Genomic DNA, 26,962 nt, shown 5'->3' with positions numbered 1-26,962 from the left:
TTATTTCCAATTTTTGGCCTTCCCAGGACATAGTGGGATTACACTTCTCCTGACTTGGCCAATAACATTCAAGTAGATTAGCACTTTGCGAATGCTTTGTCACATGTCCTTTCTCTTGCAATTGGAGACCTCAGGCTGGGTCCCTGAGGGAGAAGAACACAGGGTAGAGCCCCCCAGCCAATGTGCTGTGGATACATGGTATAAAGAAGAAATACACTTTCGTTGTCTAAGCTGCTGGAAAGCCAGGATTGCTTGTGAGCAGAACGACCTAGTCTATCGCGACTGATACCGTAAACACGAAAGTGGAGAAGGAACATGCCAGAGTCTAGGAGCACGGGTTTTAAGAGTCAGGCAGGCCTGCGTTTGAATCTCAGCTTTGCACGTACTAGCTGTGAAGCCTGAGGCAAATAACTTTACATCTCATCTATAAAATAGGGACAATAACTTATCTGTTTCATAGGGTTGCTGCGAGGTCCCAATGTGGTAACGCATGTGTGGTGCTGAGCACAGTGACTGGCACATGGGAAGGGCTCGGCAAATGGCAGCGATTGTACGGGAATGACAGTGTTGTTCTTCCAAAACCTCTTCATTTCCACCCGCCTTCTAGTTTGGGGAGCTGATGAGTAAGTCTCAACTGCCATGAAGGGACCTCAATCAAGACTGCTCTTCATAGGAGTGTGATAAACACTGGGATGCAAGGTGCTATGGGAATGTGTAAGAGGGGGCTCCAACCCAGCCTCAGGGAATCAGGGAAGATTTTTCAGAAGAAGGGATGCTGGTGTGAGTCATGAAGGGCAACTAAGGAGAGATTGGAGGAGATATTTCCAGGCAATGAACATGGCATGCCCAACAGGTAATGGCAAGAATAAGGGGTGCTGCTACTAGGTATTTACCCAAAGGACACAAACATAGTGATCTGAAGGGGCACCTGCACCCCAATGTTTATAGCAGCAAAGTTCACAATAGTCAAACTATGGAAAGAGCTCAGATGTCCACTGACGGATGACTAGATAAAGAAGATGTGGTATTTGTACAATGGAATATTACTCAGCCATCAAAAAGAATGAAATCTTGTCATTTGCAATGACACGGATGGAACTAGAGGGTATTATGCTAAGTGAAATAAGTCAATCAGAGAAAGATCATTATCATACGATTTCACTCATATGCAGAATTTAAGAAACAGCACAGAGGATCATAGGGGAAAGGAGGGAAATATAAAATAGGATGAAATCAGAGAAGGAGACAAACCATAAGAGACTCTTAACTCTAGGAAACAAACTGAGCGTTGCTGGCGGGGAGGTGGATGGGGCAATGGGGTAACTGGGTGGTGAGCATTAAGGAGGGCACATGATGTAATGAGCACTGGGTGTTGAATGCAATGGATGAATCACTGAACTCTACCTCTGAAAGTAATAATACACCATCTGTTAGTTAATTGAATTTAAATAAAATTAAATTTTTTAAAAAAGGAGAAGGGGTGCAAAAACACCAAAGATTTCGATATGACTAAAATCCAGAGACACAGCTGGGAGTATAGGCAGCAGCTCTAGTACATCTGTTATCAAGTTAGCTGTCTGCCCACACAATTCAGTGGGCTCTGGGTGGGCAGAAGCTGGGTCTCATTTACTTGCAGTTTTGGAGTCTGGCACAGTACATGGCACATAATAGGATCTCAATAAATGTTTACAGAATGTCTGATGATTATAAACAAATTTCAGGCTACTCAAGCTTCAGTGTGATGCCAATTTCTCCTCATTCTTCCATAAGTTTCCAAACAACACTTCCACCCAGCCCACTTCTCAGACCCAAAGAAATACAAGCTAAAAATATAGCCCAGGTCATGAATCATAAATGAGATGGAAAAGCAGTGACTCACAGAAGTTAATCTGCTTCCCAGGAGAGTGTTGCTGGATGTCCTTTGCTGTGAGAGGTGAGGCAAAATGCCAGCACCATCACTGCACAGCTAAAGTTAATGTAATTCCCAGGCCTGCCATCGGGCACCCATCTGGTATTCCAAGGTTCCCATTCAGAGTTGCCAAGGGGCAGCAGCCCTGTGCATCCCATACAAGGAAGCAGAGACTGACAAAGTTTCTCTGCGTGTGTGCTCAAGAAAATGGTATAGGGCCCTATCTACTGTCTCAGTGGTCCAACATGTGCACCATCTTGTTGGCCAAGGCCTGAATTTGGTTATAGCTGTAGCCAAGGCAACACCTTTGCAGAATGACTTAGCAGATGACCAACCAATTACGTTTTGTATCTTTGCTTCATTCAGTTGGGAACTTTAATCTAAGAGTGACAGTGTGTGCATGGTCTCTTCTGCCCACCCGCAATCACTTGATATGCTGCATCTTTGTGGATTTAAGACCTTATTTGTCAGCTCTGAATCACCTCAAAAATATTAAATAAATTATGCCCTACACCCTCACATCACACAAATCTGTCTCAGCCTTCAGTGTTCAGGACCTAGAGTTTTTAATTGAATCAGACATTACTGGAGGAATACTACACACTCACAAATGAGAGCATCCGCAAGTACCACCACAAGGGAGACAGATTTAACAGCTCCATCAAATGCTCTCTTCTATCCCCTATCCCCCACCCAGCAGTGTCTGTACCCATCCCCCTTTAGAGATTCAAAGACCCTTAAAATTTTGCTCCCACCCCTGCCTATCAAATTAAATCTCACTCTCAGCAAATAATCTGAAATCTTAGCTAGCAGTATATATAACTAAATTAATATTGAAAACTATAGGTACCATTTAATTAAGTATTACTGGAAAAGGCCAACATTTTTATCATCAGTTGTCGTACTTAGTCAAACATGATGTCCCCAGTAGGAGCATTTATATATGGTGGTTTGAATCTTTCCAGCTCTCTAGGACTGTAACCATGCCTGGTGTGTGGTCATGTCTGGAGGCTATGGTGGCCAAAGAGCCTCATTCATACCATCCTCCCTCCAAGTCACAGCACTCAAGTCCTCCATGAATGGTCGGTTGTTCTGTTATGCTGAAACCACAACTCCCATTAGTCAGTCTCCCACATGATGATAAACTGCTGAATGACGTCATACTAGTTTTCAGCTTTTATGATTTCTCTGAATAAGAAGCAGCCGCCAACAACATGCCTTTGCAGAACTGCAGCCCAAATGTTAATCATCTCTCATTACACTTCTTTCTACTTGAAACACAGGAGTTTTCTGTAGCTCAAGCCAGTTTTCCTGACTCCTGATAATATGACTGAAAGGGTATTAGAGTTTGAGGGAATTTAGAGATTATCCATTCAAACCCCTCTTACTTTTCATGGATAAAAAATCAAGTGCCCTATTTGATGTCACACAGCATTTAAAGGGCAGGCAGAGCAGAGTCCACAAAAGACACAGACAAAAGTTGGAAACATACAAGGAGAACCAAATGAGTATGATATGGTGGAAGTCAAGAGCACACAGAGTTTCTTGGAGAAAGAGACTGTTTACTGAATTCAGGGCAGTGAAGATGACCAGGGGCTAAGGGGCTGGAAAATGTCCACTGGAATTTGGCAACTGCTGGCTTTCATTGTTGGCTTCAGTGGAGCAATATCAGTAGAGGAGAGAAGTAGAGGGCAGAGAGCAGGGGATTTAGAGTGTGATGTAGAGGTGAGGATGTAAACCAGAAAGCATAGTGCTTTTGTTTTCATTTTTGCTTTGAGAACTTTACATTTTAACAAAAGAGGAAAGATTAATGGGAGGGAGCTATTTTAAAAATGGAACAGACTTGCACACACGCTCACAGGATAGAAAGGTTGACAATAACAGGACAGGGGAGGAGGATGCAGGATCACGGTGCCCAGGGAAACAGAAGTAGAGACTCTCTGTGAAATGTGTTAAGTCCTGATTCAAATAAGTTCTTATAATAATGAGTCAGATTGTCCCAAGTGCCCGAATCAAACAGCTTTCAAAGTTGGAAGAAACATTTGCCCTTTTCATATGTCTAGATACTATTTGGGGATTCTTAAATATTCTTATAAACCATCAGGACTGAGCCAGAGTGTGTGTAAGTGGAAATGCTGTTAGGATGGACAGCAGCACAAGACTATGACTTCAGCAACTGTAGGCTTGCTTCAGAATTTAATCTCAGGGACATTGTGATCAGAGCTGGAAAGGGTGACCTGCTAAGTCAGTATTTTTACAAAAACAAAACCCTAGACTCACAAAACCTTTGCACTTGAAAAAACTCTTTGCCTCAATCCTCTAATTTTCAAAGCGTTTAAAAGACTTGAACAAGGTCACACAACATCACAAAACTCTAAACAAGTATAGAAATTTGTGAACCTGTTCGCTCTATCACAGATATCAAGTTCCCAACAAATTCTAACGTAGATTTTTTAGTCAAACTCAAATAATGCCTTCAGAAAAGTAACACCTTCAGAAAGCAACTCAAATAGAATTTCAGATTCAATTTGCTGATTTTATAGCTTGTAATCATTTTTTTTTAAATCTCAGTGTTTTAGCTGAAGAGAAAGAAAAGAGTACAAGGAAGATACCTGCTTTCCTTTAAAGTCCATTAGCATGGGGTAGATTACTTGTACTATTGGTTATTACATTAAATAATGACTTTCTACAATGTGCCCAGCTGGCTCAGTCGGTAGAGCATGCGACTCTTGATCTCAGGGTTTCGAGTTCAAGTTCCACATTGGGTATGGAGATTACTTAAAAATAAAATCTTAAAAAAAAACCAATGACTTTCTAGGATATATTGTTCAATTTAGTAATCAAAATTCTAGGAGCAGGGAGAGTCAAGTGGTTATAGCTAATAATGAGGAGTCTAGTCCAGGTTTGAGATTCTCATGGAAATCAGGAAGTTTCTTTCCTTCCCTAGCCACTGACTACATTTCAAACTTTCAACCATTGCCTTAAATACCCCTGAACAATGGCATTCATGCATATACAAATGGGAAACAAGAAGAATATGTGACATCACGCAGATGTGTCTAGGCCAGCCATTCCCATAGTACCTGAAGAGGGTCTCTGTTGATAGCATCATTTCCTTTAAAGTCCTTCTAAAATCCCATATCCTCCAGGAAGTTCTCTGATGCTCGCACTGCAGAGCTGAGATGGACAATTCCACCATTACCAACACTCCTCCTTTTCAACTATCTGAGCCTACAAATTTTGAAGTGGTCCAGGGATGGGCTGCTGTAAACCTCTGCACAGCTCTGTGTATAACAGTGTGGTGACCTGCCTCTGTCTCATCCATCTTAAAACATGAGCTCCTAGAAAGCCAGGGTAGAGACTCTGGGTTGCCTACCTACATCCTTTTCTCCTTTTTCCTTTCCTCCTTTCTTCCTGCCAACAGAACCCCCAATGTGCCCAGCTTCAAAACCACCATTTCCAAGCTTTCCTTGAAGCCAGGAGACCAAGGAGGTTCAAGAGGATGTCATCAGGTAGGACTTCAAGGAAAGCTCTTTTCAAGGGACTCACTCAGCTAGGAGGTGCCCCATTTTTGTCTTTGTCCTTCCTTCTTCCTGCTGCCTGGAAAACGCACATTATGGGGGGTGGTGCTCCCATGGTCGTGTCACAATCTTGAGTGAGCCTGAGGATGGAAGCTATGTGTTAAGGATGGCCAAACAGAAAGATGGAAGGGTGATTGATGACTGTGGGATCGCTGCATGGCCCTGAACTACCTACCTATGAACTTTTTTACATGACTGAAAAAGAAAACCTCTGCTGTTTAAACCCTCATCATTTGAGCCTTTGTGACAACCTAATCCTAAGAGCTACAGAGGCCTTATTTAACCTGTGCTGTGCAGATGGCATTTGAGGAGTCAGGGTTCCTCTGTGGCTCCCTTCTGACGAAGCGAGAGCTCTATGAAGAGGTTTTAGACTAGAATCAGTTCAGTAGCTCGTAAGCACATTTTCCTATGTATCAGAAAAAGTAACATTTTAATCCCTATTATCTGAACATAGCTTTATAGACTAATACCTTAAATGGAAGTGTCCTACTTGACAACTTCAAGTGTCCTAAACATGGCTGAGAATACAGAAGCAAGGGACCAAAGAGATTTTTTTTAAAAGAGAGACAGCGCATGTGAGCAAGCGAGGGTGGGGGAAGGGGCAGAGGGAGAGGGAGAGGGAGAATCTTCAGCAGACTCCCCACCCAGCGAGGAGCCCAATGTGGGGCTGATTTCATCATCAAAATTTAGTAATCAAAATTCTAGGAGCAGGGGCCCTGAGATCATGACTGAGCCAAAATCAAGAATTGGATGCTTAACTGACTGAGCCACCCAGGTGCCCCAGCTGAAGACATATTTTTAAATTAAGTCAAACCCTAAAGCTTCTGCTTGTGTTTTTTCTCTTAGGAGAGCACCTCAGTCCTTCATTCAGAGCTCATTACTCTTGATTTATATACAATATTAACGGGTTGTCCTCTCAGGAGGCCAGAACCTCAAACTGAAATGTTGGATTCTCACTACCAAGAGCAAATAGTCACCGCTCATTGAACACAAGGAATCTGAAACACTGTAGAAGTATAGACATACAACTTCAAAAAGCTCAGAGATTTGGGGACTCAGAGTGCAAGGACAACTAGCCCATCATAGTTATTAGCTTTTGCCAGTATATCTTGGGTCCCAGAACAGCACCATGACTGTTCCACTTGATGTTAGCCAAAAAGTCGAGACGTGATAGCACCATGACTGTTCGAATGAAGACTCCATTTCCACCAGAAGAAAAAAGAGGTTCCATTTCAACCTCTATTCACTCACAGGTATAGACCCAAGAAAGTTGAAAACACATGTCCACACAAAAACTTATGCATGAATGCTCATTGCAGTATTATTCATAATAACCAAAAAGTAGGAACAACTCAAACGTCTATCAACTGATGAATGGATCAACAAAATGTGGTACATTCACACCATGGGCTATTATTCAGCCATAGAAAGGAATGCAGTACTGATACGTGCTGCAACATGGATGAATTTTGAAAATACTTTGCTAAGTGAAAGAAGCCAGACACAAAGGACCACCTATTATATGATTCCATTTATATGAAGTACCCAAAATAGGCAAATCTAGAGAGACAGAAAGTAGGTTCATGGCTGCTAGGGGCTAGGGCAGAGGTAGGGAGCTTACAGGTACCTGGCCTCTTTTTGGAGTGATAAACCTATTCTAAAACCTGACAGTGGTGTGGCGCCTGGGTGGCTCGGTTAAGCGGCTGACTCTTAATTTCGGCTCAGGTCATGATCTCAGGGTCGTGAGATCAAGCCCCACATTGGGCTCCTCGCTGGGCATGGAGCCTGCTTAGGATTCTCTCTCTTCCTCTGGCCCTCCCCACCTCCCAGCACATATTCTTTCTCTCAAAAAAATAAATAATAATACAATAAAACCTGATAGTGGTTATGGTTGCACAATTCTGTGAATATACTAACCGCCCCTCCAAAAAAACCCAAATTATACACTTAAAATGTGAATTTTATGGTATACAAATTATATCTCAATAAAACTGTTACAAAAAATAAACCACACATCTGGAGACAAAAATCTGGCATTTCCCTCCTCCCCCCGCAATTTTTTTTTCATTCAGTTATCAGCCATCTCTGAAGAGAAAGGAGCATATAATCTTCATTATGCAGAGGTTTCTGTGTAAAGTATTTTAAGTTTTAGAAGATTGACTTCTAAAGGAAGAAGCTTCAGTTATCTGAAAAATTCAATGATTTCCTGGTGATGTCAACTAAATGAGTTGACTGTATCAGGATTCCTACCGGTGGGTGTTGACAGTGTCTGTGGGCACCTCATTCAGAAGAAACAGCCCCCCTCTTAACTCACTTGAACAGTTGGGCGATGACTCACAGACTTTCTGTCCTTTCACTCCCACAGAGTTGCTCAGTGTGTGTAGGAAGCATTAACTCACTAGCAGGTGAGCCACCTCAAAACCTTTCTGGAAGTCAGCAGGGTATAAATCCTAATAAAAATATGGCCTGTGAGTTCGCACAGGATGCTTCCTGGAGGCCTCTGGGATCAATACTGGCGCCCTGCCAGGCCCCAAGGGCCTCCCACAGCAACGCCCCAGTCCTACCTCATCTTTCCTCTTCCTTCTCCCTCCATTCCCTCCCCTCCCCCATCCCCCTTTCCTCCTTCTCTTCACAGGTAATGGGATTCTTACGTGTTACAAAGGGCGATTTGGGAGTTTGCCACACATCCCGGGCCAGAACCCTTTCCTTTGTTCCACGTTGGGGTTGGCTGCATGGCTCCCTCCTCCCCTCCCCAGTCATCTGTCTTGCTCTCTATGTACATTCTGCACATTCCCTCCACAAGACCTTCCTACCACTGGACGAGGCACAAGGAGACGGTGCTTGCAGTCTCAGCCTTTATCTCAGCAGAATTTTGCAACTTGTCATAAAAGATAAAGAATGGAAGATCTGGTGTTGAATAAAGGTTTCTTTGTTTTTCAGGGAACAGCTTATAGCTACTCCAGATGGGTTAACATATTTTTTTAAAAACTCGTCTCTGTATTTAAAGGGATTAAGAAGAGATACTTGAAATAACTTAGACGGGTCCTGAGAGTCCAGCATTACGTAGACAGCCATGTGTTGGCTCCCATGGGCTGTCTATCCACGATGTAAATGTTGGGGAGTCGGGGGTCAGGGGGGTGCAGTTAGATGTACTCTTTAAAGTTTCAGACATTTATTCCAAACTTTCAGGACTTCCAAGATATTTTCTTTTCAAATCAAAAACTCTTTCCAAGTATGTCTTCATTTAGCCAGAATAAGTATCTTTAACATCATTTCAGAAACCAAAAGAAAACCAGCACAAAAATAGATGAGCCTCTGGTCAGGGTTCTCCTCCCTCCCCGGCAGGCTCCTGGCTGAAGTAGCAGGTCTCATGCTCTCTGGCAAAGCCCCTCGGAGAGAGCAGGAGAGAGCGGACCCTGTCTGCCCGGGGATATTCCTCCACAGTTGGCACCTTCTCTCATCTCTTCAAGGGACATCACATACAACTAGTTTGACTTCTAGAAGCTGAGTGGAAGTTGAATAATGAGCAAGACATCCAGACCCTACAAGGATTCCATCCCTTCTGGCCCTAAATAAGCTAGTCTGTATACTAGAATGTCAGTAAAAGAATTTATTTAATTCCAGTATTATTCTCTCAAAGAAATACATCAGACAGAACTATAGGCTTTGCTTTCTAAAACAACATGCACGCTTACATGTACATATATGCACCCACATACAGGGGAGGGGGTGTTTCAGGGTGGCTATTCTGACTTAAGACTCTCTTATTTTTGGGAGGGAAATGGTCTATCTTGATGGATCCCAGCATCTCTAGCTACACAGTAAGTAGAAGAGCGTGCTCTTAGACTGAGGACCAAGATCCCCTTGTACTGAGAGCCCCCACCTCTAGCTTCGTGCAGGTGAGGAAAGCAGCTGAGGAACAGAAGAGAGCAAGCTGACACAGTACAGGGAAGCTGAAGTTCTCCTCCTGGAGTCAGGAAGTCAGAGAACTGTCTCTTAGTAGAGGAGCGGCCAGAAGCGTGGCCCTTTCTCTGGGACACTGCTGCTCCTGGGGGATCAGCACATAGTGACACATAAGGGTGCCCCCATCTACCTGTCAGAGAGGGGGAAAGCACGTTGCAGAACAGTATGTGTGCTATGATCTTCATCTGTGTCAACAAGTATGTGTATGTGTATATGTAAGCGTGCAATGCTTAGGAAGAATTCAGAAAGACTACAAAACAAACTGTCAGGAGTGGTAATTACCCTAGAAACGGGACCTTCACCTCCTACCTTCTGCACTGTTTTTAATTTTTATCAAAGTAAGTGTGTGTTACCTTTGACATTTCAGAAAATACAATCAAGAAAAATTAGATTAAACAAAAAGAGTTCAGAAAAGTTAGCCCTTGTGACTCTTTCTCCCTTATTATATATTTTTAAAAAATACAAGTGAGAGAACAGTCTCATTCACCAGGATCGTGTAGCCTTTGCATCCCTAGGAGTGCTGGGTAAATAAGAGTTAGGCCATAGCCATTCTGGTGAGTAGAGCACCATTTTTTGCTGGAGCATATCTCCCGTAGTTAATGTTATCCTACCTGAGAAAGATATGTATTTTTTCCAAACGACAAACAAAAGCTACTGAGAACAAATTACATCTGCCCTTGTAACAAACTTGATTCTCTTTGTTTATGTTTACAAAATACTATGGAGATGCAAAGGGCACCCTATTGTTATTAAGAGAAATAAAAAACAGAGAGTGTTCACTGAATTGTAAGCTGGCAATAACGTTCCCCCCACCAGTGTGGGGAATTCAAACCTCACACGTTTTGGTTGTCTTTATAAAAAGAGAAAGGCTTAGGCCACAGATGAGTTTCTAAATTTAAACCTACACCCCAGAGATCGTCTTCTAGTTGCTGATTCGGTTTCATCTCCTGAAAAGAGGGTCTTGGATGAGATTCTGCTGGGGCACTCAGGATACCTACTGTATTCCTAGCGGTGTTTTTTTTAATTTTCTAGTATGCCTCGGGACACTCTCTAACATTTTCCCCGAACAGAAACCGTTTGGAGAGTAAGTACAACAGTATTCATTAAATACTGCCTTGTCTTCAAGGGCAAGATGTTGTTGTCAAGTTCAGTTTAGGAAAAGGAAAAGTAGAGTCTAAAACATGCTCGTTGTGATGACAAAAATTGGAAATGTATCCTGAGACAGATCAACCAACCAAGTTGCCGAGCTGTTAGCACACAATACAACAGTAAAACCCTGCTAACTGGTTACCACTCCACCAGCTTGCCACAGGCAGCAGGGCTGCCCACACCTCCTGCGGCCGCCGTGTGGACTGTAGACTTACTGAGAACCTGGTGTGCCGGCGGCGCACCTGTATACGGCGGTTGTGACTGTTGCTGAAGTCACATCATTTAAGTAGGTATTAAGCAAACTGAAAATATATGAGCTTAGGGTTTTTTAACATGCGGTTATTTCTATGAAAATTAAGTCAAAAGTTTTAGAAAGACTTTAGGAAGGCAAGTTCTTAAAAAAAAAAATAATAGAGCTAATCTACATGTGGATGAAAACAACTCCAAATGATTTTAAAAATGAAACGTTCTGCACTCAGCTTGCTGTGAAGATCTCCCTAACAGCTCATATCACTTTGAAGACACTGAAAGGAATATAAGTGAGGAATGATGGGTAGAATTTATACAAGAACAACGAAAGGGGTATTAATCATCATATCTATAAAACTCTGAGAAAAGGCCTTGACTCTACAACACAAATGAACATTTGTGTACATTTAACCGAAACGTCGAAAGTGTAAGTGAAACATTTCCATCAGAGAAGAGGCCTTCTACTATGTAATATTAAGAAACACTCCATTCTTCCCACCCTTGAAAATCACCTAAAATCTCTCTGCCTTAATGGGATGCTTGTCAGATAAGGATGCCTAATCGCTTGTCTTGACCCACAAAATACACACCAGACCTGAAGCCCTCCCCAGCTCTGCAGGCCCCCTGGACACCTCCCTCTAGTCTAGATGACTTTCTGTGACTTCAAACTCAGTGTGTCGGATATTGAACCTCTGACCTTCTCTCTCAACACTGCTCCTCCTGGGGTCCTCTGTGTCTTTCACTGGCCCACCCCAGACCTTCTACCTCAAAACCTCAGGCAAGTTGGATTGTGTTCTGCCCTCATCGTCAAATTTTTCTTCCATGATATCACCACCAGTGTTTCTTTACTTCACGCCCCCTAATAAGACCCTCATATAGATACTTCTCCCCTTGACTACTGCTGTAATAGCCTTTGAAAGGGCTTCCCCACTTCCAGTCACTCCTTCTCTAGCACAAAGAGATCCCCATGCCTCTGCTCAAACTCCTCAGCCTGATATTTAAGGACTGCTATAATCTGGCTTAAGTCTTTTCCACCAGTCTTTTCCAAGCAGCCTCTACTCTAACCAAACTAAAATCAGTGCTCTCCCTTGTATTTACCTCTGTTTCCTTCTCTGTGCCCCCTCCATCTGGAATACCCCTTATTTTTATGTATTCCCTGTGGTTAAACTTCTATCCAATCTGTATCCAATCTCAAATGCCATCTCCCCTGGAAGCTTTCCCTGACCACCCAGCTAGAAGCTGTCTCCACCTCCTAGAGTTCATGACACTGATGCACCAAACTATTTTCTATAGGTATGTATCATTTCCCACATAGTATTAGGATCATTCTTCTCCTAGCTTCAACCAAAAGCTACAATTACAGTATTTTGCGAAGTGCATTTAGTAGACCAGTAGAGAAAATAGTAGACCAGTAAGAAGCTGGTCAGTGAGTTTGAAAATGCTGCCTACTCTCATCCTCACCTTAGAAATTGCAGTGGGGATAGGAGGACATGGATGTGTATGAGAAATGTCATAAGAGTGGGATTGTCAGGGCTTGACAACTGAAGGCTGTGTGGAATGTGACGGCAAGTGATGTAGACATGCCTCAGACTTCTGGCTCAGAATCTGGGAGATGCCACTCAAGGAGAGGACAAGAGGAGAGAGTGCACATGTGGGATATCCAGTGACATGTGTGCTCTGCAATAGTTGAACTGAATATCTTAGTGGAGAGGGAAGTAAGAAAATAAAAGGCCAAACCTGTGGCTCTTGCAGGTCTCATATTCCTTGAATACTTCCCAGGTTCTGCTGCTGTTTCGTCCAACATCTTTCTCCTCAAAACTCTCCCCTCCTCTCTCTGGATGGCCCTGTCTTCTCTCCATCCTGCTCCTCACTCTGCTAGTTCTATCACTAATGCCTTTTCTCCACAAATACCTAAATGGTTCCCTCTCAGAGCCCTCTCCTCTGCATTCTGCGCTCTCCCTTTGGTAGCCTTGTCCATTCCCTGGGCCTTGAAGACAACAGTAACAAAAATAATTTCTCCTCAATCCTAACTATTCTATTTTCTGCTGGAGATTTCCACCTGGATGCTTTGAGGTCTCCTTGAATGCATCACATGCAGAATGGAACTCACCCTTCACCTCCAAACCCTTCCTGCCTCTCCCCTTCTCCTCTAAGGAGCCTCACATCTGCCCTCATTCCTTCTGCCACTGCCTTTGCTCCCACATTGCTTCTCGCCAGGCCTCCCTTTGCCCAGTCTCCTTCCTCTTGGATCCTCTCTGAGCACAGTAGTCCATACGATCTCTCTAAAACACAGCTTCGAGTTTGTCAAAGTTCTGAGTTTGTCCTTATGCTACTAAAAAAAAAAATATTCAATGGTTTTCTATTGGAAAACCCAACTTTTCAGACACTGTGCAACTTTGTTATAGCCTCAGTCCATCTTATTTTCCCGCTGATCTCCTACATACACCTTATGTACTGTCCAACCAAGTCAAATCACTCACCATTCCCCAAATACATGCTCTACTTTCCCACCTCCAAGGCTTCTCTATTGTCATTCTCTTTGCCTAGAACACTCTTCCTGCATCTCTGCCCACGGAAACTCTACCCATTTCTCAAGACTCAAAAAAATGCTTCTTCCCTCATAAAATCTTCTCTAATCATCTCAAATGGAAGAAGTTGCCTTCCTCCATGATATCCCACATGCTTTACTTGGATCACTTTGGTGTCATTTATTATGCATTGCCTTATGTTACAGTAAGTTGTGTGGACGTCTTTGCTCCCTTTTCATATTGTCACCTCCTCATGCAAGAATTATGTCTTATTCACCATGGTAGTGAAAAGAGCACCCACCTGGGAGTTGAGAGACGTGAATTTTAGTCCTAGCTCTATGCTGATGAGTCTTGTGAGCTTGGGTAGCTTAACTCACTATGAAACAGAACGTTGTAGTCAATGTATCAGTCTGAGTCCTGAGTCGAGAGGAGAGAGGAGCTGAGAGGACAGGAGAGGGAGGGGCAGTGACTTTGAAGGACCTGGAGTTGGCACGAGGTTAAAAAAACTATGTTTGAATTATATATTTCACCATTTCCTAATGAATGATTCATATAAATTATCATCTCACGACATTGAGGGAAAAATTCAATTTCTGGGGTTGTCCTTATAGCACATGGTCTTTTTCCTCAAGTTGCTTGCTTTCTGGCACTTCTTTGCCTCTAACTAAAGGAAATTTCCAACCCCAAGACAGGCTCTGTTCTTAAAATTTACTGGTAAGTTACTTGCTAAAATTGTTAACACACTTCCCTATGGAAATGAAGGTACCAATAATGGCAGGATACCATGGTTAGTAAATGCCATTTAACCCAGAATGCACCTGAGTCAGGGTCGAACCTGCTGTAACTTTGGACATACCCTGATCCACAGCTGATTTGCCCCTTTCATTCCCACCCCTTGAGATCCTGATGTGGAAGCCACAGGAATATTGTGTGGCTGGGGGGTAAGGAAGTTAACTATAATTTTTAGGGAATTTGTGGAATTAAAAGAGGAGAAAGAAGAAAACTCGAGACAAACAGAAATAGCTTAGGTTAGATTTTTCAAAAGCCAAATGACTAATCAACTGTTTATTCTTCCATTCACTACCACCTCCTAATGCACATCCCAGGGTGACACATTTCATCCCACTGCCTCAGAGCTGCTCAGCCTCCGTCCCATCAGCCAGTTGGGCCTGAGCATTCTTTGTTGTGGGGACTATCCCGTGCCCTGTAGGATGTGTAGCTGCATCCCTGGCCTCTAGTCACTCAACCCAGTAGCACCCACCTCTTCACCAGTTTTGAGCTCTAAAAATGTCTCCAGGAGTTGCCAAATGTCCCCTGAGTGGCAAAATCATCCACTGTTGAAAACCACCGCACCAAATGGACTCAGCAGAGGTTTTTGAACTTTGTATGCTTTAGAATCACATAGTGAGCGTGTTAAAAACGCAGGTTTCTGGGCCCCAGCCTCAGAGGTTCTGATCCAGTAACTTCAGGAGGGTCCTGGGAGTCTGCATGTTTAACAAACAGTTTTAACGGCTCAGTGGCCCTCGGGAAATTTTGGGAAATGCTATAAGAAAGATTCAGTGAAGTAAAGAGATATCTTTCCAAAATGCAAGTTTTCCCTCTGCCGCACTGAGGGAAGAGGGAAGCACACTAGTTGGGGAGAGCAGGCAGCTGGAGAGTGGTGGGCAGGCCTGCCCTGGGGGCACCACCCGGAAGGCTTAGGGAAGGAAGGTCGACCAGGGCTGCACTGCCGGCCAGGAGACAGGATGCTAAGGGGACACGGCGAAACACCCAGGTCAAATTTAGCCCATTTCAATGTATTTTTGCCCAAGAGCACTCTTGGCCCTTTAAAAGTTTGTTTTCTTCCCTCTACCTGGGGACGGGCCCTGTACTAATCTTTTTATATATTTTTTTTCATTTAATCCTCTCTCACACCATAGGAGAAAGCTTATCAACTTTTAACATGATTTCTTTGGAAAAATTCACTGTCTCAAAGAACTGACTACAAACTAACTTTTGACTAACGTCTTCACAAAATAGGGATGGCCTGTGCCCATCCTGGAGCTCCACTGTCTTTAAAAACTCTGCAGCTTGGCTAGAATGGGCAGAGACTCTCTGAGTTGGGAAGACAACGCGTCTCTCATGGGCTCACTCAGCCCCTGGACTCTGTCCCATTACATAAAGAAGTCCTGGTACATTGCCCAAGAAGAAGACATTCTCAGTTTCTCTCCCAGATATTCCAAACTAGAAAACGAAAGACAAAGGGCTTACAGTACCTTCCCATTCTGATGCCACAGGTGGGGGGAGGGGCAGACAGGTGCTGTAAGTGTGTGAAACTGGGTGGGACCTGTGACTCACTGGCCAGCTCTGGCCATCCGCTGGCATGTGGAATGACCTGTCCAAGGCTGTCGGCTCTTCTGAGAAGCCAGAAATGCAGAGTTTTATATGGAATTTCTAAAACATTGGCAACTAAACCAAAAAATAAATAAATAAAATAAATCTTTCTCTTGCTTTGACCAAACAAAACATGCCATTAAACTGTTGGTTTATGACCTCTGTGTTCCAGATTCTTTTCTGGGTAGGACACTGTTGGTACTATGCATTCTATCTCCACTCTCTCTCTCTCCCTGCACCCCCCTCCTACTCCCCGTCTCTCAATCCCCTCAACCTCCCACAGGCAGTATAATTTCCAACTCCTGCAAAGAACCTTTAGCCTCATTTTCCATCAGAACCCTTGGCTGCCAGTGTCCGACAAATGGGGGCGACTATTTAAACTTCATTCCATCTTTGCCCAGCTCTATAGGTGGGTTGTGCTTTCCTTCGTGCCCTTCTGCTGTGCCCTCCCTCAACCAGCACCCTCTCTGGTTGCTGGTTGCTTCTGGATTTCCCATTAACTTGCTTAAGTCATCTGTCCTCCCTGTCCTTCAGGGGCAGTGATGGGAAGAGGATGGGCAGTTGATACTGGTGGGTCTCTGAGCATTCCAGACCCTCAAACTGCATTCTGGCCAAGCCCCGGGGAAGTGGCAAGTCTTCCCCAGGGGAATGGCTGGAGGGGCAGTGAGGGAAGCTGGATTCTCAGCAAGGGGCTCTCAGAATGGGTCAGGATTCTAGTGTGCAAATGGAGGTCTAGACACAGGAGTGCCTCCTGTCTTTAGGGGACTATCAATATCCTATACAATGAACTGAAGGTCAGAGGCCTTTCCTCATTTAGGGGTGCAAAATAAGCCTCCCGATTCACTATGTGATCGTGATTGGAGGTTGGGGGATGAATAATGACCAAAACTGACCAAGCAAGCAAGGGCTTGGTGTCAGATTTCATGTGATTTTTAAAATATATTTGTAATGACATTTCTTGTACACCTGAGTTTATGGTTACAAATGTATCCTTGCTTGTCATCATTGCTATGATATGGACAAGTTTCATGTGATTTCAGTCAATGTTCTCAATCAAAAATCCAATTCTCAGGAGCCTCCTGACTTTTCCAAATACCTGCTTGCTCAACTCTTCTGTTTCAGATGCCATCTTTTCATGTAATGGTTATTTGTGGGCAGCACTAAGGCCTACATCTTTTGGTAATTATGATCTTGATACTTCCACACAAATCTGACCAGACCTCTCTCACTCTGCCTCCACTGCCCTCCCCCGCCCCTCACCGAAATCTGAAGTTTGTATCTTTTAGGAGAGAGGAAGAAACCCCAGGGACCTCATATCCCTGCTGCCGGGGAGGGGGTTGTGGAATGGACTTGCTTCCTGAGCTGTGTGTAGCATTGAGATCACTCTTCTGGTGATGGGATGGTCATACTGGGCAACAGGGTTGGGTCAATCAATCCGTGTGATAACATGGTATTGGCTTTAGAGTAATATGACCATGGAAGTGAGGGGAGAAGCCATAACAGGGAAGCGATCCCCAAAAGCTGTGCAAGAGGAATTCATGGATGCCAGTCCATGCACATCGTACAAGTCCTGGTCTCACACCAACATGTCGCCATGCGCGGGGACCGCCTTCAACAAAAAGGTGGAAAATGGATAAAGCCAAGGCATTTGGGGCTCCTTACCACTCTGCCTCACTTTTTCCTTCTCGTTGCTTTTGAAACACAATTTTTCTGTTAGAAGAAAAAGGTTTTGTTCTGGTCTTCTTAAACAAAAGCACACACACAAAGCATTTTCATCAATAGAGACATTTGGCATAGCATGTTTAGTTCAGGGAGTGAGGAGGGGTGAAGCAAGATGGAGGTACAAAAGAGTGCTGTACACAGAACTGGGAGTTCTTTTCTGGGCTCCACCACTAGAAGCTGTGTGGCTTGGGGCAAGTTACTTCCTATCTCTGAGTCTCTGTGTTTCCTCAACTGTAAAATGAAGGTTTTGAACTTGGGGAACTCTAAGACTTTCTCTTCCAGTTATGCTCTAGTGGTCAGGGGTGGGAAGAACTGGACAGATCAGAGGATGTGTGAGAGTTGAAATAACAGGGGAGCGCGTGGGTGGCTCAGTTGGTTTGATTTCAGCTCAGATCGCGATCTTAGGTTCACGGGGTGGAGCCCAGTGTTGGGCTCCATGCTGGGCATGGAGCTTGCTTAGGATTTCTCTTCCCTCTCCCTCTGCCCCTCCCCCTGCAAGTGCACTTTCTCTCTCTCAAAATAAATAAATAAATAAATAATCTTTAAAAAATAAAAATAAATTAAAAAAAATAAACAAGGGGCGCCTGGGTGGCTCAGTCGTTAAGCGGCTGCCTTCAGCTCAGGTCACGATCCCAGGGTCTTGGGATTGACCTGACCCAGGGCTGACTCCCTGCTCGGCGGAAGTCTGCTTCTCCCTCTCCCACTCCCCCTGCTTGTGTTCCCTCTCTCGCTGTGTCCTTCTCTGTCAAATAAAAAATAAAAAATAAAATAAATAAGGGGACTAATTTCTAAATTCTAGCAGGATCTACTTTTACATTCACTCCAAGAAAGAAACAGGAAGGAAAATATAACACCCTCAATGACAAACTGTCAGTTTTAGATGGAAGTATTTCCTCCCATCCATATGACCAACCTTTTAAGCACCGATAATTTAGAAAAGAGGGAAATGAGCAGAGGCAGAGGCAGAAAGCCATCTGTTACCTGTGAGGGCCTGACCTACACCACTCAGGTCTGCCTTCCTTTTGCATAAATCATGGGACTGTCTCTTCAGAGGTTTCCCACAGTTATAAATCTCCCTCTTTCAAGGTTAGAGTTACTAGACTGTCTCTTTGTGTGGTAGGGCCTTTTTCTCTTAGCACTTTTGTCCAGAGAGAATCGAGAAGGGTGAACTCTTGCTGTTCCTACAGTCCTCAGGTTGGCTGGCTAGACCACATAAGCCATGATCCCGGCCACCATCACTCACCCTGGCCTGCCCCCTGGACTGGCCAGGCTTCCTACACTCCCTGGAATCCTACACTTGATATTTGGATGTTGGATGTCAGGAGACCTGACTCCTCTCACAGCGACTCTCTAGAACTGAGCACCTGTGCCCAGAGGCCTGCATAACACACCCCTTTCTGCTTTACTGGTGAAGCCAGCTCAGTGTGGGTAAGAGGATGCTAAAGACATTTCTTCTCCTCTCTATTAAGACAAAGATGTTAAAAATGATTTCCTTTAGGAAACTGTCCTGAATCCATTTTCTAAGCAAAAGAGATCCCAATAGACCAATGGGAAAGGAGACCTGGAGTTTCAGGATCTTAGGCAGCATTTTGTTCAACTCTCTTATTCTAAATATGAGAAAATGAGGCCCAGAGAGGTGAAATGACTCACCTAAGGTCACACAGCTGGTTAGCACCACAGCCATTACTTTAATGCAGATCTCATAACCCCTAGACCTGTGCTGCCCTGTGGTAGACAGAACAGGGGCAGACAGAACATCGTGGTACCATGGACTACTTCTAGTCTACACAACAGACAATAGACAATACTAGCCTATTGGCTCAGTAACAAGCCATACCATTGGACAAGGAAGGATGGATGGTCAGAGTAGGCTGTGAGATTTACAAAGGATGTAAATAAAATTCCTCAACATAAATCCATGTTTGCACACAAAACTGATAAGCCCAACACCCAAGAACACTTATGTGGGCAAACACTTTGCAATAAATGTTCTTGGGGACTGTTATGGTTTGAACTACAACCCCCTCAAAATTAAGTTGAAGTCTTAACCCCCAGGATCTACGAATGTGACCTTATTTGGAAGCAGATATAATCAAGTTAAGATGAGGTCATACTGGATCAGCATGGGCTCAAGTCTAATGACTCGTATCTTTATAAGAAGAGGGAAATTCGGACACGGTCACATCAGTGAGGAAGCCACGTTGAAGACCGAGGCAGAGATTGGAGTGATGTTTCTCCAAGCCAAGAAATGCCAAGGATTGTTGGCAACCACCCGAAGCAGGAAGAGACAAGGAAGAATCTTCTCCTTGAGCCATGAAAGAGAGCATGACCCTGCCAATGCCTTGATTTCAGACCTCTAGCCTCCAGAACTTCGAAAGGATAGATTTCTGCAGTGTAAGCCGCCTAGTTTGTGATATTTGTCACAGCAGCCTTAGCAAACTACACAATCTGGGGAAATCGCTGGGGTGGGGTGGGGTGAAGTGAAGAGACTGAAATCATGCAAATAAATGCAACGAGGCAAGGTCTGGGGGTCGGTTCTGTACTAAAGCTGAGGACAGCTTGGAGTGGTCCTTCATCTGCGGCATTCCCGTTCACAAACTTCCAGGATGCCTGTCTTGCTCCGAGGTGGAGTGAGAGCGTGGGAAGAAGATGGGCAGCAGGGTGAGACAAACCTTGATCTGGAACCCTGTGTGCTATTCACTTAGGTTGGAAAGGGTGGGGTAGGGCTGGCTGTCGTCATTCGCGGAAGGCGGCCTCGCTTGGAGGGCTACTGTCAAAACTGCTGAACGGGCTTGTGGCAGCGCCGGTGCAGTTGGTTTCTTTGCCTCTGCTTTATTTAGCTTTCAACTAAATCGTAAGCAGTTTGGGGGTTGGGAACGGGAACTAAGGTCTTAAACACCTTCCATGGGAAGAGAGGAGCTGGAGTCATTAAATGGGGGGCTTCGAGGCCCTACAGACCAATCGTCTCACTCTAGGGCACGTGGTGTGGTCTCCGTACTCAGCACAGACTGTGATGGGTGACTGAGACCTCCGAGTGAGTGTTGGGTGACGGATAAAGTGACTTGGGAATACCTCGTAAAGAAGTGAGACTTAATCTTATGGTGGGAACAAAAGTCACTGTTTGGCACCATGTCATGGACTTCACTCACCTCACTGCTTTGCTCAGACCGGGGTCTGGTTGTCCCACTTCTGGCTTGGTATCGCTCAAAGAATGGCTTGCTGGCCTACCTTCCCTGAAAGATCTTCAGAGGGTTCAAGGCCTGAGCTTAAATGAAAGTGACTCAAAAATAGGTGCTCAGAACTTATAAAACATTTTCAGCTGTATAACTGATTCTATATTATAAGATCAAAGGAACAGTCAATTTAAAAAAAAAAAAAAAAGATTTAGGGGCACCTGAGTGGCTCAGTCCATTGAGCGTCTGACTCTTGGTCTCGGCTCTGGTCACAATCTCGTGGGTCATGAGATGGAGCCCTGCACTGGGCTCTGCACTCAGCGGGGAGTCTGCTTGAAGATTCTCTCCCTCTGCCCCTCCCCCCATTCATACTTGCAGGCTCCCTCTCTGTTTCTCTCTCTTTCTCTCTCTCTCAAATAAATAAATCTTTTAATTAAAAAAAGATATTTAACCCAAAGTCAAATCTAACTTAGAGTAGAAGGCAAATATAGTTCCTATTGTAAAGATAAAAGATGCAAGGAAACAAAATAAAGAGTAACTATAACTCTGTCATTTTGCCCCAAAAGGAATGCAATCCCTTCCATTTCTGCCCAAGCAACTGCATTTCTTACTTCCCCTGTCTTATTGCTCTATCACTTAGTACATGTGACATATTATATTTACTTGTTTATTCAATCAGGGCCCATCTCCACTCACCAGAATGTGAGTTCCACGGGGGCTCAGACCTGCTCTTTTTTTATTCACTGATGTGTCCCCAGGGCCTGGAACAGTTCTGGTCACATAATTGGTTCATAATACATATTTGTTGAATAAACGAGTGAATGAATAAACAAATAAGTTTGGGCAGGGAAAGGAGAAGTCACATGATGTGGATAAGGAAGTAGAATATATGGCTACTTTTTGCCTATAAAAGTTACTTCTGTGTCCCACTAGCCATCAAGAACATCTCTCTCATTTCTCTGCTCTGATACCATCATCACTAAGCAAATTTTTATTTATTTATTTTTTAAAAGATTTTATTTATTTATTTATTTATTTATTTATTTATTTATTTATTTGAGAGAGAGGGAGCTAGCAGAGGGAGGGGTAGAAGGAGAGGGAGAGATCACAAGTAGACTCTGCACTGAGCACTGAGCCAGACTCAGGGCTCAAACTCACAACCTCAGGCAAAACCAAGAGTCGGATGCTCAACCGACTGAGCCACCCAGGCACCACTAAGCAACTTTTTTTTTAAAGATTTTATTTATTTATTTGAGAGAGAGAGAATGAGCAGGAGGGAGGGGAGGAGAAGGAAAAGCAGACTCCCCACTGAGCAGGGAGCCTGAGAGGCTGGGCTCTATCCCAGGACCCTGGGATCATGACCTGAGCCAAAGGTAGATGCTTAACTGACTGAGCCACCCAGGCATCCCCTAAGAAAATTTGATTTAAATCTTCCTATGTGCATCTTCCTACAGATGGGAATAGAGAGATCACAATTTGGGTGCACTTGGTATGATAATTTTTAACTGTAAATTAATAGGTTGGCATTTCATTTTTTTTAATTGGTTCATAGCTAAAAGAATTCTGAGGAACAGAATCTCAACCAGGATGGAAACCTGTGGTGAAAAGAGCAAAGAATAGCACACAGGGAACTTGAGTTCTAACTCTCCTTTTGCCTCACCTGGTAGCCTTAAAAAAATCACTTCTCTGGGCTTCAGTTTCCCCACAGAGGCATTGAACTTGATAACTTCTGTGTCCCTTCCATCTTTCAAAGTTGGACTTCTATAAAAATTAACAAAGTATGCTCTTCCATATATTTTTACCTCCTATGAGAAGTGTTAACTTGTGTCTCATGTCATTGTCTATTAGGCAATATAGTGTGGCTCACCTGGGTCATGGGGGTCAGCGCCTTCCCTGGGGTCAGTTATTATCACCATGAAAAGACAGACATCCTCATTAAAAATCTAAAATGGAAACACTCCCTAGGGAAAGTGGAGGGCACACAGCAACTCTTTTCACATTCAAAATTGTACAGGTGTGTGGGTGTGGGGAGGTGGGAGGAGGTACAAAAGGGAAGGAAAAGCAGGGCAGAGAGTAGAGGATGTCTAGGTGATGGGAAGGCAGGTGCAGAGAACACAGGTTTGGAGTCGCTCCTTTTCCCACTAGAGCCAGACACTTAGGTTGACAAATGAGAATGTGCCCATGAACTTTTAGTAGATACATGAAGCTATTTCCATTATGAGCCATGCCACTCTGGGGGAGGGCAAGAACTGAGTGTCCCGTAAGTTTATCTTCCTTAGAGGTTTGACTTATCCATTTGCCAAAGCTGCCCCATGCCTGCTCTCCCTAGAACTCTCTCAGCGTTCATTATCTGCCCTTCCTTGAGATCTTATTTGTCCATTTGTGCTAGTTATTGGCTATCTCTCAAATTTACACCTTCATATCAGACTTCTCACCTGAGTGCTGGTCTTAGATGACTGCTTACCTACAAATTAATAGCACTGAGCTGTCATTACTTTCAACATCATGTGTCCTAAGCAAACTTAGCACGACCCCCTTCCCAACTCACTCTGCTTCTATCTCACTCCTCAGAACCTTTTTATCAATAATCACCCACAACCAAACAACAATAGCAAACTCACCAGTCTACCCACTGTTCAATAAATGTTCACTATTCTGCTATTTGTGTCATGAGCTGAAATGGTCTGATGGATCACCCAAGACTGTGGAGGCTTCTCGCGGAGGCTCTTGTCTTCACCTCCTTTCTCGCACCTCCACTTTAGTCCAGGTTCCCATCCATTCATGCCTAAACTCTCGGAGTAGCTTTCCCACTGGCCTCCCAATCTCTAATCTCTCCCCGCTTCCGTTCATCTCGAATCAATGCAGGTTGATCCTTTGAAACCATTTTCATCAAGGCACAGTTTGCCTACAAACCAAGTGAGGGTTCTTGTTTACCAGTCACAGCGTTTACCAACTCCTCCTTTGACATTTGAGAGCTTCAGTCAACGGCTCCTTCTTCCCCAAGCTACCCAGCATCTATATTTGTCTCTATGCAACTCACATGTGTTTGAGCACCAGCGATGTGCCAGCCACTCTCTCTGTCACTTACTACCCTCCAGCATTCCCCTCTTCAGTTAAGCCCGGCTTATAAGATCCTCCCCTGTGGCCACCACAGTGATACCTGCCTTTCACACTGCTCATATTTTTGCCCCGCCAGGAATCTCCTCCTTTCTGTCAAACCGGACCTGATATCGCTTCCAACACATACCTTCTGAAGGTTTCCCATGTGAATGAATCCCCGACCACAACAAACCGTTTCCTTTTTCTGAATTCCTTCAGCATTCTCACACTAGATTTCTATTGCTAAGTATTGTTCTCTTATTATTTCACATGCATTGTCTGGTTTTCCTTGACTGAAATGTGAGCTCCAGAAGAGCAGGGGCCAAATCTTTTTCTCTTCTCTTACCCAGATCTGGAATGAGCAAGGGCATATGCGACGGTAAGGACCCTGATTTTGCACGCAGCTCATGGACAAGGCCCACTTGCCACAGTGTAGGAAATAAAGCCGGGGGGAGGGGGGGCACCAAAGACCTAAGACTAGCTCTTAGCACAAGCACAGAGACACAGCCACGCTTTCAGAAGTACTTGTTAAATGCTGAATTACATTTTTAAAAATAATTCACGTCCCTTGCGCATCACGCGTTCCTCTAGCACAGAAATCCCTACTGAAATACAATGGCTGATAGAGCCCAGCAGGTCTCAGTCACTAAACAGATTTGAAATTCTTCACCCTTCTTGGTCAGAATGCTAGGTCTAGGGGGGGACAAGAAGACACAATCTCGCCGCCTCCATCAGAAGTTGTCCCTAACCCCTGGAAACTACCTACAAGTTAGCACCAGTTCATGTCCTTGAACCAAAAGTTATCTGACTTCAGTACAAGCCAGATATTCCTAGGGAAACCTGTAAGCCCAGCTCCCCTCCTCTCAGTCCAGTTACACAATGTCTTGTCCAAACCTAGAACCCAGCCAGGTGGTGTGCAGCCCCTTGCAGAACACAGGGAAGATGCCCCTTTCCCCAGGAGTTCTTAGAAGGAGCACAGAGAGGGAGATAGACTTACCCTCACATAGTAGTTCATGCCCATCCCCAACAGGTGCTGCAGAAAGTGCCTGTCCTGCCTGCTCCCTGGGCTTGGCTCCCCAGGGCCAGGAAGGGGACAGGCATCGGGAGTTAAGACAGCTGCCCTGTGCCCCACCAGGTCTGGCTGCGGTGGAGGTGCGGACCCAGCCCTATTTAGACCGGTCTCAGGGGAAGCTGGGCCGCTGGGAGCCGGGTCCTGGCTTTCCTGGAGCTTCAGCCGGGGCACCTCTTTGGTACCCAAGCAAAAGTTTTTCAGACTCAGCAAGGTGGCTGGGTTGGCCAGCTTCACGCTGGCCATGCGAGGGATCAAGGTGCACAGTGGGGTGGGGCTCTCCTGGGACGCCAGGGTGGCATCGTCAGCCGGCAGGTGAGGTGCCAGGGTGGGGTAGGGAGGCTGAGGCGAGCCCTTGTTCCCCACCGAGCCTCCGGGGCTGCTTTCGTCCAAGGACGTGATGGACTCATTCCGAAAACGGCTGTACTTGGCCCTGTGCAGCATCCCGGGGTGCCCGAAGAGTCCTACATACAGCACAAGTCCTGCCAGGCTGTCCTGACCGCGTTTTCGCATAGCCTTGGCAGTGCTGAAACAGGATACTGTTGCATAAATCGCCTCGTCGTCTGCTAGATAAACGGAACGGAAAGCAAATGCCTCAACGCCCCGTGCGACTCGCGGCAGCCACCTCTCCCAACTCTGCACTCTCCCTCGCCCACCTCGGCTCCCGGGCCCTTCTGGGTGACAGCCTGGGGGGGGTGGGAAACGCCTCCCCCAGCTGATTTCAGTCCCTCCCTGGCCCCAGCGGCAGCGCTCGGTGTTCTCGCCTTGGATTCCTTGCCGGGAACGCCTGGACCCAGGCTCGCGGTGGCAGAGATCGCTCACGGCCAACTCTCAGGCACGGACCCGGGCCGAACACGGGCCAGCCCGTCCCGCCGCATCGTCAGCGGGCGGTGCAGGAGCCTTGCAGGAATATTTAGCGCCCCCCACCCCCAGCCTTCCCTTCTGCACACAGGAACTTTCAAACCTGCTCCCTCCGGCTCTCACAGGGCGGGGCAATGACTGGCCTATTAACCCTTTATTTGTTCCAGTGATTGCTCATTTAAAAAAGGAAAAAGAGAAAATGTATATATGAGCCAAAGGCCCTTCAGCCTGAGTTCGTCGATTCTGATGGCTGCCCTCTCTTGGAAGATCTTGTCTCGCATCCCGTCCGGGCCACAAGCCAGAAGTACTAGTGACAGGCGGTGCTCCGCATTATTTCATGGACTTGCGATCCCTCCGTGTTCCTCAGATCCCCTCCCAGCCTGCCCACCCTAGCTCTGAGCTCCCCTCCCTCCTGGACTCGGCTCAGAGCTTCTTTCAGGAGCCCGTCGTCGGCAGCAGAAGGCTGAGATGTGCAGGATGATGCAGAGTGTTGAAATTTTTATGAATGAACTTTGCTGAATGAATTTCTCTCTGTGTGTGCAAGCTAATAAATCTGTGAATGAAGCTGAGAATAGCTGTAATTGACTGATGGTCTCAGGGGTGCTTGGTTTTTATCCAATCAGGCGGCAGCTTGATGACTCATGCACCATAAATATACTAAACTAGTAGCCAGGGGAAATAAAGCTGGAAGGAGAGATTTTATTTTGTGATATCTGATGAAAGGGTTAAAAGGAAAGGCAATCTGTACTAGGAATCGTGGGGAAGCTGGGTAGCAGCAGGTGAAAAGGTCTCTTTTCTTTTTGTTGAGAATGGCTGGGAAAGCAAAGCAGAAGAGCTAAAATTTAGTTCCATTGTTCCACGGATATTAGGACATATGGTGCACAACTCCGGTGGGAAGCCGTGATGCATTTTTCTTAGAAACATAGTTCTTTTTTTATTGATTGCTGGTTCCATCTCCCATCTCCCGTCTGGGGCAACTTCCTGTACCTATCAAATGCATTCTGAAGAGATCATGACAACTGCAAAAGCTTAGCACACAGGAAGCCAGGAAGGGAGTCAGGAAAGGGAAATGCAGGTTCTTTTAGGAATAGAGAAGAGGAAACTGCTGAAACCCAGGGAAGATGTGCCAATCCATATCAGAAGAGACAAAATCTCTGCTGAAGGTTAACATTTCTCTGTAGACCAACGCTCTTACGTCTGAAATTGTTCGTTAATTTACAAATGAAAACAACGTGGCAACCGCGGGAATCCGAGATGTCCACAAGGCTGCATTAGGCTCATGTGTA

General features: G+C 45.0%; 1 protein-coding gene across 1 annotated transcript in view; it reads right to left on the bottom strand.

Moving 5' to 3' along the window:
* SHC4 (SHC adaptor protein 4) overlaps positions 1-25,713 on the bottom strand; it is a 129,091-nt gene extending 103,378 nt beyond the window's left edge. Inside the window, exon 1 of the mRNA XM_045900127.3 lies at positions 24,744-25,713. Coding sequence (XP_045756083.1) covers positions 24,744-25,328 — 585 coding nt within the window. The 5' untranslated portion in view covers positions 25,329-25,713. The remainder of the gene's footprint in view (positions 1-24,743) is intronic.
* Between the last annotated feature and the right edge of the window lie 1,249 nt (positions 25,714-26,962).

The sequence above is a fragment of the Mirounga angustirostris genome, unplaced genomic scaffold, assembly GCF_029215605.1.
Source record: "Mirounga angustirostris isolate CCGP_5_RB_7025 unplaced genomic scaffold, mMirAng1.0.hap1 SCAF_9, whole genome shotgun sequence".
NCBI lineage: Eukaryota > Metazoa > Chordata > Mammalia > Carnivora > Phocidae > Mirounga > Mirounga angustirostris.
The sequence above is the reverse complement of the archived record's forward strand: the minus strand, read 5'-3'. Positions and strand labels throughout refer to the sequence as shown.